General features: G+C 42.9%; 1 protein-coding gene across 2 annotated transcripts in view; it reads right to left on the reverse strand.

The window, feature by feature from the left end:
* Window positions 1–1,659: 1,659 nt before the first annotated feature.
* The window catches only part of ctif (CBP80/20-dependent translation initiation factor), a 50,982-nt gene continuing 38,112 nt past the window's right edge, over window positions 1,660–14,529 (reverse strand). For both annotated transcript variants that reach the window (XM_080047280.1, XM_080047279.1), the window contains 3 exons: window positions 10,170–10,325; window positions 5,408–5,461; window positions 1,660–4,642 (listed from right to left, as the gene is read on the reverse strand). In XM_080047280.1, the coding sequence (XP_079903406.1) occupies window positions 4,421–4,642; window positions 5,408–5,461; window positions 10,170–10,325 (432 nt within the window). In that variant the 3' untranslated portion in view covers window positions 1,660–4,420. The remainder of the gene's footprint in view (window positions 4,643–5,407; window positions 5,462–10,169; window positions 10,326–14,529) is intronic.

Consider the following 14,529-nt stretch of genomic DNA (forward strand, 5'->3'; position numbering starts at 1 on the left):
ATACTCTCTTCTTGTTTGTATGTGTGCTGCTGATCAAACACAGGGAGACACACACTGTGCAGAGAGGAGGGCACGCACAGGAAAACAAAAGTTCTTAAAACACTAGTCACTAGTGCATAAGCCATCAGATACCGAGAAGATACCAGACACATCCACAAGGATGTGTCTGGTAATTATTTTGGCGATGTATTGATTCATCGTTTATTCTAGGAAACTTGAGAATATTGTGACAAATGCAAAATAAACCCCTGCTTAAGAAAATATGTGGTTCCTGTTATAGTCACGATTTCAACAGCAACACACTTTGAAATCGCTACTGCCCAGATTCACACTTTCTCAAGAAAAACGAACATCAATCCATATGGCCCACTGTTCTTTTAATATCTCATCCTCCTAGTCTCTTAATTCTTCCCTCATTGTGTCACTCTGCTTGCAGACAAATAACACCATCATATTGTAATGTGATCTGATTCTAAATTGGAGACACATCCACTGTATCTTTAGACTCCAGAGACATAGCCAGCCAGCCAGCCAGCCAGCCAGCCAGTAAGACATTATCCCTCAGGGCTAACGCGCCTTTTCAACTGTCTGTTTTCACTGCACAGAGCCAAATGAACCGTGATGCTAATTGTCAGCCAGGGCTGGCTCTGTCTTTCTTCCACTATTTGCATTTATTCCTCAATAGGCTCCCCTATACTGCCCCAAGGTTCAGTCATTTCTATACTGTGTGTATGTTTCCTAACTACATTTCCTCCCACTAACTTCCTCTCCACTCCTCTCTTCTTCCACTACAGTAGCTGAATGAATTGCTTTCTTTACACTGCTTTTGATGCACGAGTGTATAATATCATCCCTATTGTCCCTGTTTGTATTGTGTCGAAGAGAGGAGCTCACGCGTGTTTAGTTTCTCAATGAAACACAACTATCCTCATAAAGCCATCTCTGTCAAGGACACAACCGAGAATAGAAAAAAACATAAAGCTTTTCATGGTGTCAAATGCATTTAAATATTCTGACACATGGGATTACGTTAGACTGATGTGTACGAGTGCTGAAGGACGTTCTATAGGTTCCAGGGATGGGGTCGTGAGTGGGGGGCAAAACCCCGGCACTGAGAGCCCCCATAGGGATGCCCACAATCGGGGAGCCTCAGGCGCGTGTCAGGGCTAAACCAAAGGCAAATGACTGGCCAAGGACGTGCTGCAACCCCACACACACACACACACACACACACACACACACACACACAGAGTTGTGTAGAAGTCTGAAGTGTGGCCTGTTTAAATGTGTGACGATGTAAAGGCAAATCCATGTAAATGAGGAGTTCCAGTGTGCACATGTATGAATTGTTAGTGTAATGACCTACTGTGGTGCCAGGATTAGTTACGCAGTCTATCTGCTAATGGCAAAGGAACACAGTGCATGTGTGTGTGTGTGTGTGTACACCATTGTGCTTCCTTTGTGATGTCTGAATATCTTTATGACACCACACTTTGACTTCCACCATGCGACCATGAATAGACAGAAGAAAAGAAAAAAGAAACACACACACACACCAGAGTTTGTTCCTTCACATCTTTTTTTTCTTTTTCTTTTCCTGTTAGTTTATTTTTCAGTTGCTTAGAAAAACCAAACAAACAAGAAGCTCACAGATGACCCACAACTACTGCCAATATACAGCTTGTCTTGTGCGGCCGACCGGAGCCTAGTTTATTTTTTTCAATATTTATGAGAATATGCAAATGAAGGTGCTTCTCTCATTCAATGGTCGAGTGAGTCATGTGACCCATCGGAGGGGTCTAAGGGCACGCGGGGTGGGGAGGCTTCAGCGCCACAGACGAGGTGGGGGGGGGGGGGGGAGAGCAATCCCCACCTGCCTTCGATCTGCTGTGAGAGCCAGTCGCTCTTTGCATAATGGAAACTCACAATGCTTTTTTTTTTTCTAATTTTTCTTAAACTAAAACACAGTAATACCACACTTACACACTTGCCAGCAAGCTAGGTATTACAGCTGTTTCAGATGTCTTGGAAAACCCATCAGACGGGAATATTTATATATATGTATAAATGAGCTAAATATAATTTAAATAGAAACCTAGGAATAAAATAAAAGACAAAAAAAAACAAACAAAAAAAAACAATAAAACAAATCACTTCGTAAGGAGACACAAACTTTTAGACAATTAGGCTGCACCTCCCAAAAAAACATTTGTGAGCTTAAAGTCACCCTTCTCCTCTTAACTAATCTTCTGGGGGGTGTGTATCTACCACACAGGATCTTTATTCTTGATGCAAGACAGAAAATAATATAAAACCACTGCCCACAGAGCTTCAATGGGACACTAAGTTTGTGTGTGAAAAAAAACTCCCAAACAATGAGCTTCTTCCTGAAAGAAATGCATGACATGGCCGACTTCTAGCTACCCGGCCACAGTCTTCCTTTATGTGCAACATCTCCGTTGCACCGTCTTCCCCTCTACTCCAATGATTTTTTTAAATACTTGTAATTATACTGTATGCAGATTATATAGCCCATTTACAAATGGTACATGATTGGCTTGGTACGTCAATATCATAGTTCACACGTTAGCTGTAATAATGGTCACATATGACTATAGCTAATGAGGTCATACAATTAGATTTCTTCTTTTCATCATTGTCATCTTCAAATACACAGGTTAATAGCTTTTCTTTTTTTCCTCAAAAAACAAAACACATAAAACAAAAGCAAGATCAAATACAGTAGATATTAAACACTTGCAAAATGTCCACTGCAAAGAATGGCTTGAGTAGGAGAAGAAAATGTTATGGAAGGGTTTGACTTCCATTTCTCTGTGTGCCATGCTCTTCTTTTTGTTATTGTCACATCACTTTTTTTTCCTCTTCAAATGTGTTTTTTTTTTCCTTCAGCAACAAAATGACGTGAGTAAGTCCAAACATAAAGTCCTCAGCAGGCCCTCAGGCCCAAGAAAATAAAGAGAGTTCCTATAAAAAAATGATTATTGACAAGGCCACCAGTCCATTAAAACATCCTAAAATCGCTCGCTACGCACATCCCATTTCTGTCACTAGTGAGATTCTTAAAATAAATCCACAAGCACTGATTCAAATTCAAACCTTTTGCTTTTTTTTCATGTTGAATTTGAAAGCAAATCGGCTCAAAAAACAGTGCAAAACAAACCAAACCTGTGCAATAAGGCCTACCACTAATACCTCATACATAACCTTTATCATAAAAATAAGCCTTCAGAATGCAAAGACAATAAAAACACTAAATGATAAAAAATATAACAATATCGACAATGCGGGTAACAAAGCATGGACATGCACGGCTTTCACAGAGGCATTTCCTCTGTGGGACAAAAACAAAGGAATTATCAGCAGTAGTGTTTGTTTTGATGATTTCTAACGCTGCTGCCCCTCCCCCCCCCCCATTCCCTCTGTCACCACTGCAATATTTCTACTGCTGCTGTTTGGTGACACACCGACTGGAGCTCGGGGTTGCCAGCAGGGTTGTGTTAGGAGGAGTGTGTCGTCTCACATGGGCTCAAGCAGCCATCTGCCACCCTACTCTAGCCAGCCTGATCCTTATCCCCTGGCCCAGCAGGCCCCGCTGTCTCATCCCCCACAAAAAGGCTTCCAGCTGGGGGGTGTGTCAGTGGTGGTGGTTTGGGGGGGATGGATGGATGGATGGATGGGGGAGACAAAGACATGGGGGGAGCTCCACGGTGAGGCCCCTTTGACCTGCTCCCTGGCCCGGCGGGGGCAGACAGACAGCACCGTGTCTACTCCCTCCTCTCTCTCTTTTATCAGCCACACAGACCCCAGAGAGACACAGAGACAAGAGGAAAGGGGGGAGGGGGGTTGGTGGACGAATGAGCACAATGAACAGACTGACACGGACTACGCAGACCCCCTCCTCCATTCATCTTGGGTACAGATCTCTCTATTCCCTGCGGGCAGGCTGCTGCTGCTGCCCTCTCCTCCTCTCCCCTCCATGACCCCTCTCTTGTCTTTTTATCCCTCGGTCAGACGAGCCCCCCCTGGACTATGTGACAAAGCACGCCCCTACTGGCCATATATACATTAAGTTTTTTTCTCAAATGTATGTCAGATTTTCAGTGTCACAACCCCCACATGTAGTGTTGTCTTCATGAACGACCTGGTTGGTGGATAGTGTTGTTGGCTTTGTTTGTGGCAGTGGAGAAAACCATTCCAAAATGTACAATTTAAGTTAAATAACCACGTAAAGCCTGTTGTATTTAAGTAAGTAGTGTGACGTTATTGTTAAATTCCTGTGTTTTTGGTAAAAAACTAGAAGAGCAGATTGTATGCTCGACTGGAAAAGCCTTTTCCTTGTGGGCTTCGGGTAGCAGGGGGATTGGAGGAGGGCTTGTCTCCTGTTAGCGGGACAGGACACCTAGGCAGTGGTGGTGAGCTTCTGGATGGTGCGGTTGTAGTACTGGGTGGTGCGGGCCTCCAGGGGGCTCCAGCGGTGTGCGTGCAGCTCAATGACCTCCATGAGCAGGGAGCGGGTCAGAGGGGACTCAGCCGGACAGAGCATCTTGTCCCTGACCGTGGCAAGGAGCTCGATCATCATCTCCGGGAGCTGCTCCTCCAGCAAGCGCCCCATGCTCTGCAACTGGGTGGAGAGGGATAAAAGGGGTGAGCGAGAGAGAGAGAGAGAGAGAGAGAGGGAGGGAGGGAGGGAGGTCAGAGAAAGTGTGTATTTGTGTGTCTCTAAGTGAGAGCAAAAACACAATGTGTCTGGCACCTTGTTTCTGTGGATACAGTCAGATAGCAGAGGTTCACACACACACCCTCCGGCCATAGAGTTCAGTGTGTGTGTGTGTGTGTGTGTGTGTGTGTGTGTGTGTGTGTGTGTGTGTGTGTGTGTGTGTGTGTGTGTGTGTGTGTGTGTGTGTGTGTGTGTGTGTGTGTGTGCGTGTGCACTGGTAAGTAATTAAGCCTGCAGAGGATGTGGCTGTGTTTGTGTATTTAATCTTTCTGTTGTTTTACCTCTCAGGCTCATTTTTCAAATCCTCCCTGCTGGGTGAGGGTTCCCTCCTCTTGCACAATGACCAAAGTCTGATTCCATAATTCTACTTAAATTCAACTGCACTTCTTTATTATTCATAACCCCTCAGGAGAGGGCTTGAGAATATCAAAGATATGTGTTGAGTTAGTGACTACATTACATGGGGTTTCAGTAGGTCTGGTGGTATGTTGTTCGAATTTATTTCTGACATACATTTGTTCAGATGCTTTACTGAATTTAATTTCTTGTCTGGGCTTTTGCTTAATTAAAAGACACAAATAACCAACTGTGTGTGTGTGTGTGTGTGTGTGTGTGTGTGTGTGTGTGTGTGTGTGTGTGTGTGTGTGTGTGTGTGTGTGTGGTCCATACCTCCATTGAGCAGCAGAGGACTGAATCTTCCTTAACATCTGTGGACTCTAACAGCTGAAAGGGACAAGAACAGACACTGTGTGAATATACTGCACCACAGTAAAAAAGAGCTGCATACATTAAAATGCAGCAGAGAATGAAATACAAATGTAGTAATAACGAGTCCAGAATGTGCAAAGCCTAGCTAGCAGATGTATAAACAAACGTGTATGTTGGATATATGCCACATGCGTGGGGGGGATTAAGCACGTGCACGTGTTAGTGTCTTAATCAGTTCACACAAGAAGGGAAAAAAAGGAAAAAGACTTAATCCCGATTGTAAATATTTTCTGAATTAACATTTTAATTCTTGGAAGTCAACATGCCAGGCTTTTATCCTAGCAATCGCACATTGCTTATTGTACACTATGACTATACAGCCCCATAAACAAACACACACACACACACACACACACACACACACACAGACACACGGTAAAAACAAACTGTGGAGCAGGTAAACATGCTAGCTGGCTTTCTGCCCCCAATACTGGGCCCCATGCACAGATGGGCATACAACTGGTACTTCCAAACAATGCAGGGCACAAGGGGAGGTAGGTAGGACGACAGAGAGCCTCCCATGCCAGATCATGTGCATCTAGTGTCATATTTCAGCAGAAAGGAATTTAGTTAAATGCTCCTTTTTTTTAAGCTGCGAGGCTGTTTTACTCCTCGCGAGTTGTTTTCCAAAGTGCTACTTTGATGAACGTGAAGGAGGGAAAAGAAAACTTATGAAAAGGAGGGAGGACTCTTTTTTTTCTGGGGAAATGTCTAATTACACCTTGGGAGCGTAAAGGTATAAATGCAGGGTACAGGCACACAGTTATGGGGAGAACATTTGGTCTGTGAGCCAATGGTTTGACTATACACTCTATGTTATCACTATTCACAGTCAAACTAAAGAATGCTTAAAGGCATGCTTTTAAAACGAATGAAAATCCAAAAAAGAACAAAAGATGGACCACCATCAGATGGTACGAGCAGCATTGGAAAGGGGCTGGCCTGTTATTTCCACATTGTAAGCTTAATGGTGTGCTACCTATCATTCAGGCATAGGAGTGTGGCGCAGACGTCAGCTCCTTAGTATGTTCAGACGGGTGTGGTGACAGTGTGTGGCGGTTTGATGTGGGAACTCAAGTCTCCGCATTCCCAGAGAAGGAAGAGAGCTATGGGACAAGCAGCATTGGCACATTATGAGTTCTCTGGGGAGCACAGAGTTGTTGTCTTTGTGCTCAATACGTTTGAAATGGTCTATTCTATAATCAGTTCTCCTTCCCACAGCAATGGATTTTTTTTCTCTGTCTGTTATCCAACGCGATTGCTCTCCTACCACCACTCCTACACCATAACATGTGGGGAAAGAATCTGATTCTGTGTGACTATTAGTTACATCATCAAGAAAATAAATCTCGCTGCACTGGGGAAGCCTTCAGATTATGTGTGATTTACATTTTAAAAAGGTGCTGTAATGGTTCTTTTAGCTAACTTCCTGTCAGTTACTGCAGTTAGCAGTCCCCTCGCTCGTCCCTACGTCACCACATTAATGCACTGCGGTCTTCACGCAGCGAGTTATCTAGCATCATCTCAGATCCATAAGTGTGATAAAAACATGATAAAAACCATAAAAACAGACATTGGGAAGGATTTCTACCTGCTCCGCCATTGTAGGCGCATAAACATTCACACATCTATCGCTCTGGCGTGCACCGGCAGTGAGACCATGAGTGAGACGGGTGTCGGTTTGTAGCGTTCTCTCTTGTGATTGGATATTAATTTCGGGATCCCCGGAAAAGTTTATTAGCCGATTACATGCAGAGCAGCTGACTGAGAGATCGGCTTTATGAAACGTGCACATTATGTAAGTGATCATTGTATGAATAAAGAGCGATTTAACACTTATATTAACATAAATAAACCGCTTACTTCACCTAAAAGCATTTTCTCTCTAAAGACACTTGATCGGGGACATACAGTACAAAAGCAACGTAAACTAAGACTGCTGTGATCCCCTTGTAGCATTGAAATGGAAAAAATGCATACAACATGACGACAATAACACCTTGAGTGACTCAATGAAGTCAACTAGAAAAACATCATTATTCATTCAACATTTTCTGCCGGGGCATAATCTGTGTTTCAGTTTGACTTCATCACTCCGACCCATGTGTATGTGTATTTGTTTGAGCCTGTCATCATACTTGGATGTACACTGAAAGAACCTGTTCCATCAGGACACTAGTGACACACTGAGAGCTGAAAGTTTAAATCATGACTACTTCAACTTAAGCTGGGGTTTTAAAGTGTTGCATAGCAACAGCAGGTCTAGCGTTAAGACCAACACTTCCCTTAGTTACATTACATAAAGTAACTCTTTTTCTATTGCCTCAGTGCTGTACTTCTAACCGCTTTACAAAAAGCCCTATAATCAAAACAAAGCAAAGTTATAACACTGTAACTTGCTTAATGCTCAGATAAGTTTTAAAAGTGCATATTTTTAAAGCAGACTTACATGTATGAATCATTGTACAGTAGGTTTTGAGTTGACTGACTTTCAAAAAGGGATTGCAAGGAACATTATGAATAGCTGCTGAGGTTTCCACCAGACACAATGTGTGTGTGTGTGTGTGTGTGTGTGTGTGTGCAGGTCATTGGCTGCGATAAAAGCTGCATCAGTGCCCTGCTACTTTGAGGCTGTGAGTAACCCTTTTTTAAAGTAAATATATTATAATAAGAAGCTGTTTTTTTATCCTGTAGCCAGTGTAGCGTAGCGCAGGATTTGCTTAACATACTTTCATACTACAATCTGAGCTAAAATACTAATGTCTGATATGTGTAGAGTGGGTGTATTTAAAAGGTTTGATGCACAATATTGTTTGGCTCCATCACTGCTCTAAATTTACACACTCACCACAACGTTTCTTCACAACCTACTCTACAGTATGTAACCACAGTAACATGCTGTAACAGGAAGAAGCCCCAGTAAACAAGCAAGAGAAAGGAAAAATGATGCTTCACTCATTTCACACAGTGAACATACGGTTGAGGAATATATAATCTACGTTACTGTTTGTGGATCATTAAATGTGATTAAAACAATATTCTTGAAATAATGTATTGTGAAAATCATACAATGAGTTACAGCTTTCCTATTTTATCATAGTGTTGTTTCCAGATGCATCACCCAGCAGTTTTCAGCAAAATAAAACCGTAAACTACCTGCCCAGCAATAAATCAGCTGTCAAACAAATACAAATGTTTCTCTTGCTAACACATTTGCATTAACAGTTTATTATGCGTTTAGTGGTGGATCATCATCTATGTGGACAGTGGCATTAAAAAAAAAACGTATTGGGATGTGTGAGTCATGACTGGATGAGCTCACTGCTTACCAACATGCTCCGTCTATATGCACAGCTGTCATGTGTACACAAACACACTTCCTCACACACCTCACGTCTGCAGGCTACAACTACAGAAGACAGCCTCTGCCTGCCTTACACACACACACACACACACACACACACACACACACACACACACACACACACACACACACACACACACACACACACACACACACACACACACACACACACACACACACACACACACACACACACACACACACACACACACACACACACACACACACACACACACACACACACACACACACACACACACACACATCTTGTAGCTGGAATCCGACAACTACAAGTTACAACAGGATAGGCTAAACAACAAAGCTGGACTTAAATCAGAAAAAAAATTGCTCTGGGAAGTACATATTGTCAAACAAGCACATTGGGCCATAAACACATCAACACACATTTAAATGACATCAATAATTTGACATAGTTCACAGAGGTGTGTTCTGATCCCAAGCATCTGCCAAGGCTGGAATATGGCTGAGATAGTGGCCCCAGACTTCTCAGACAGGGTGTGGATGGCATTGGTTTTGTGTTTTTATTGTCATGTTTATAGTTAGCGAGACGTAGGGCGTGCGACCAGTGCCAGACTGGTGGAGGTGTGTGGACGTGGGCGTGTAGGACTACCTGGCATGTGTCCTCAACCAAATGCGAATGAAATTATTCCTTCTCTACCTCTCAAACTACACTATCTATACAGTAGAGTACAGTATCTTCACCCTTCTCTTCTACCTGTCATGCAACGAGCGCACACTTCCTCTGCAGTAACCGTCAAACATGGTCGCAGTCTCCTCTTGTTTCCTCTCAGGTCTTCCCGCTCCCCCTCTGCTCACTTCCCCTTTCAATATCCCATCGTTTGTTAACCACTTCTGTATCATGCGTCTGCTGTGGTTCGCTACCTTATATGGTTTCCATGGTGACCAGTGGAGTGTTTGTGTGTGTGTGTGTGTGTGGTTTATGTGTGCGTAGTGTGTGTGGATGTGTGTGTTTGAGAGCATGACCGGCTGATGAGAACTGAACCTGGAGTCACGCATTTTTACTGGAACTTGCCCCACTAACTAAACCGCACTGTGGTTGTCTAGAAGTCTAGACTAGGTCAGGGCCCAAAAAAAAAACAGGAAAGTGCGGCTCTCTCTGTGCGCATATCGATCCGAGCAGCAGACAAGATTTATAGACAACAGTTGAACACTTTCCACTTACTAAAACACGTTGGATGGGGTTTATCGAGTGGTTACCGACATGCTTTATTGATTAAAAAAAGAAAAGAAAAAAAAGTTGTAAATGTGGATACAGACCTCTCGTAGGCAGGTGTAGATGGGACACACCAGCACCCTAAAAGGTTCTCCGGAGCTGCTCCTCATGGTACCAAAGACTTCACACAGGAAGGTGATGAAACCTAACCACCGCTCCACGTCAGACTGCTGCAGCTCCTCTCGACGAGCAAAGTCCCTCTATGTATGTACGGGAGAAACAGAAAAAAGGAGGTACACAGTTTAAAGGTGCACTATGTAACTTTTGCGAGTGTCAGAGCAGTGAACATTTTCTAAGATATATTCTCATCGTGACTGAATAAACAAACTTTCCTCAAAGGAATATTGGATCCCTGGGACACTGTTTGAAGTCAGAAAGCGAAATGAAAATGAACTGTTTCACTGTTGTTGTTTCAAGCAGCAGGGCCCACAGTTTTGTCTACAAACATATTCTAGTCTTACGTTTGGTTAATACCGGGGGCCTCAAAATCATTTGGTTTTGATTTATGATGATAGGATTATTCAATGCTATGAATACGTTGTTTGTAAAGTAACTGCAGGCTCTGCCAATGTAAAAGAATTTCCCTCCCCCGAAGCTGCATAGTGCACCTTTAAGTCTGGAACTGAAAGGCTACAGGCTATCCGGCTTTTTGTAAATGTGTAATAAAATTTGGAAGTAGGTGGTAATTAAGTGGCAATTAAAGTGTTTCATGAATTCATCAGCGGTGGTGATAATCACCATTAACATCTTTGCTATCTCTCTGATTGGAGTTTTTTTTTTGTGCGGGGAGCACATGCATTAACCTTGCGGCTCTAAGCACTTGGAGCCAAAACGCAGGTGCAAAACACATTACACAAAATCATGAATTTCTTTTATCTGCTAGAAGTAGATGAGAATATGTTAATTTGGTTTGAAAGTGAAGGCTAGTGAGCTGTGTCGGTGCCGTTAAAGCGTTGGGGTTAATAGGGGTTAATGCTTAATGCGCACTCGTAAAGATGTTATACGGCAGGTTAAACTGAAACTTTATTAACAGCCACAGTGACTCGCGCTGCTTCTCATCTCTTCAGCCGGTGACTCAGGACTGAAGTGCACTGGAAACCTGAGCGGCTTATATTTTCACACACTCGTACCACTACACACTCACGGCCTGCTTGTACACATACAAACACACACAGGGACATACACACACACACACACACACGGACATACACACACACACACACACACACACACACACACACACACACACACACACACACACACACACACACACACACACACACACACACACACACACACACACACACACACACACACACACACACACACACACACACACACACACACACACACACATAGAATATGCAGCCTTGACTGGATCTAAACGGATCAAAACTGACCCATGCTGCCAAAAACAAATATACCACACACACTCAAAAACAACTACACACACCTCTCATACACCTCCAAGGATATGGCCACGGTATGTGACACCTAAACAACAGGCTGGCTAGATAGACGCAGATTGCAAAGCAGGCAATAAAGAGGACTGAAGCGTTAGCAACAAATAAACATTCTTAATGAACAAAAGGCGACAATGAGTAAGGTCCAACCGCACTAGCAAGGCCACATGCTCCTCTCAGCCACACTGAATAAACTACAGCTTTCATAATTAACAGTCCAGCTAAGTTTAATCAAGGCCGCACAATAAAACCCAATGCCTCTCACTTAATAAGCAGAGCAGCAACAGACTAATTGCCACCAGATTGAGATCCAGGGGTCTGGAAGCAACATCATTAATGACAGCCTTCACAAGCCCACTGATGACATTTAAAATGTTTAAAAGCCAAAAAGCCAAAATGTCAAAGACGAGGAGGGGGTCCATGCTGGCTGGGAAGATGGAATTAAAGCGAGAAATAAAAGAAGACATGGAGGGACCACAGGGCTGTGAAAAAAAGGGGGGAAGAAAGCATAAAGTGGAGAAAGGGCGTAAAACGATTAAAGTAGCGACGAGGAGCTTTCAGTTTCTGATGATTCTAGCGGCTCCTTAGGACAAAAGTGCTGGTGTTTTTACAACAAGCGAATGAAAGGGAGACTGCAGGATGCATTGTGATGAAGTAATGTATATTCATGTGACTATGTAAGATAAATAATGGTAAAATGACAATGGTGAAGCAAAGTAAACCTGGATTTAGCACTGTTCGGGAAACACAGGATGTTCCGGGCTGCCTGCCGTAAATAGTTTTTCAAGTTCCCGGAAGATGGGACCTACGCAAAGGCATTAAAATGACTATATAAAAAATAGTGTTGTTTTCGTGGTGGTCTCGTTTGCCGTTACAGGTCATTTATGATCAGAAAGGAAAAATTTGACCGTTTCATATACGTAAATTTAAAAGATCTTCATAGGTGGTTTTAGGCAGGATTGGCTGCTGGCTGGCTCTGCAATAAAAAAATCTCAACATCAACAAGAAAATAAGTGTTTGAATGGAAAAACACCAAAACAGAAGAGAGGGGGGGGGGGGTGCAGGAGTGTAGGCGAAAAGAGCATCTGCAGAAGAAGGAAACAGGAGTAGGAGTGAAGGAACGAAGGGAGGGAGGGAGGGAGAGAGGGAAAAAGAAGGAGACATGGCCAGGCAGCAGCAGGTGGGTTAACATTTAGACCTTGAATGCCATCTCAAGACAGCGTGCGTGTCTTTGTTTGCCAACTTCTAGACTGTCTGCAGCTCTCTGGTGAGGTTGTCTGACTCTCAGGATGGAACAGAGGGGTGAGAGGGACGAGCATGGTTGGAAATAAAAGAGAGGTAGAGAGAGAGAAAGAGAGCGAGAGAGAGGTAGAGAGGCACTGGCCCGTGTCGTTCTGGGTGAGGGGAGGCGAGAAGAAGGGGTAGCGCGGTAATATAGAACTCATGAGGGACGAGGAGGGGGAGAGAGACAGACAGACAGACACAGATAGAGAGAGAGAGAGAAAGAGAGAGAAAGAGTGAGAGAGAGAGAGAGAGAGAGAGAGAGAGAGAGAGAGAGAGAGAGAGAGAGAGAGAGAGAGAGAGACAAACACAGACAGAGAGAGAGAGAGAGAGACAGTGAAAGCGGTTGAGAGGATGTTTTCATCATTGGTTCAATGTGAAGGGCTGGATGGTGAAGGAGGGGTGGTCCCTCTCTCCCCTGGGTGTTTAGATTACCTTATTTGCCCACTGACATTTACAACATCACACACACACACACACACACAGAGCACGCTTTCTCCTGAAACTGCTTTCTCGTAAAGGATATTGTTCGAACAGTTAGAAAATGACTGATTTGCTGAAATACATCCACGGTATTATCACACTTTAAATGAGCTTTAAAAAAGGAGATTTTGAGAGCATCTTCTTCACAGCAACTAATACATTTCTTAAGATATGGAGGATCTAGAAAAAGGGATTAAAGAAGTAAAGCCGTTAGATGTCAGTGAGAGAATTAAAAGTAGTCTGTCATAAAAAAAATAAAATAACGGAAAATGCCACTCTCAATCTCCCAGAGCCCGAGGCGGACATCTTTAAATTGATTGTTTTGTCCGACATTCTAAATCCAAAGAGATTTCATTTTCAATTATATAAAGACAGAGAAAAGCTTCTTACTATTAGGAAGCTGGAACAAGAGCTTTTGACCTTATTGCATAATAAATTACTTAAATGATAAAATATTAAACATTTTCTATTACGTTTTAGGACTAATTGTGACAAGATGAATGGACCGATGATTTGTTCATTTGCAGACTGGTAGGAGTCCCATGAGTGATCACCACTTCAAGCCAACACACTGAATTCAAAATCAAATTGAATTAAAAACAATGTACAGAAGACCTTTCAAATTCAAAACGGAAGCTAGCGGGATCTATTGAGATGCAGCACAGACAGAGGCAGATACAATGATTTCACAGCGATCATTTTTTAAACATGGTGCGGCTGCTCTGTGGGCTCATTATCTAGACACAACTCACTGCTTCATCAGTAGCCGGTCTGCTATAGCAACAGAGCAGCGGTGGAACAAGTACTCAAATCTCAGTGGTTGACAGTAACATGTACTCAAGTACTAGAGTACAATTATGAGGTTCTTGTAATTTACTTGAAGGTGAAGTGTTACCTACTCGGGTTATGCAACCAAAAAACACCTATGTGCCTTGGCATCGATAACATTCATCATACATTTGGTTATTAAAGAATTGAAGTGACATAGATGTGTACTGGCCTCGTCTAGTTTAGTCGAAAGACATGATAAGGACACCCGAAAGAACAATTATCTAGAGGAGATACTGTTTCTAATAACCTCAAATATATTTTCTCCTCCTGGTCGAAAAATACCCCTACTGTATTCATTCATCAAATATACTCCAAAGGTAACTTTGTGCGTATTTAAAAACAATGT

The sequence above is a fragment of the Ammodytes marinus genome (genome assembly GCF_949987685.1).
Source record: "Ammodytes marinus genome assembly, chromosome: 18".
In the NCBI taxonomy this organism is placed as follows: domain Eukaryota; kingdom Metazoa; phylum Chordata; class Actinopteri; order Uranoscopiformes; family Ammodytidae; genus Ammodytes; species Ammodytes marinus.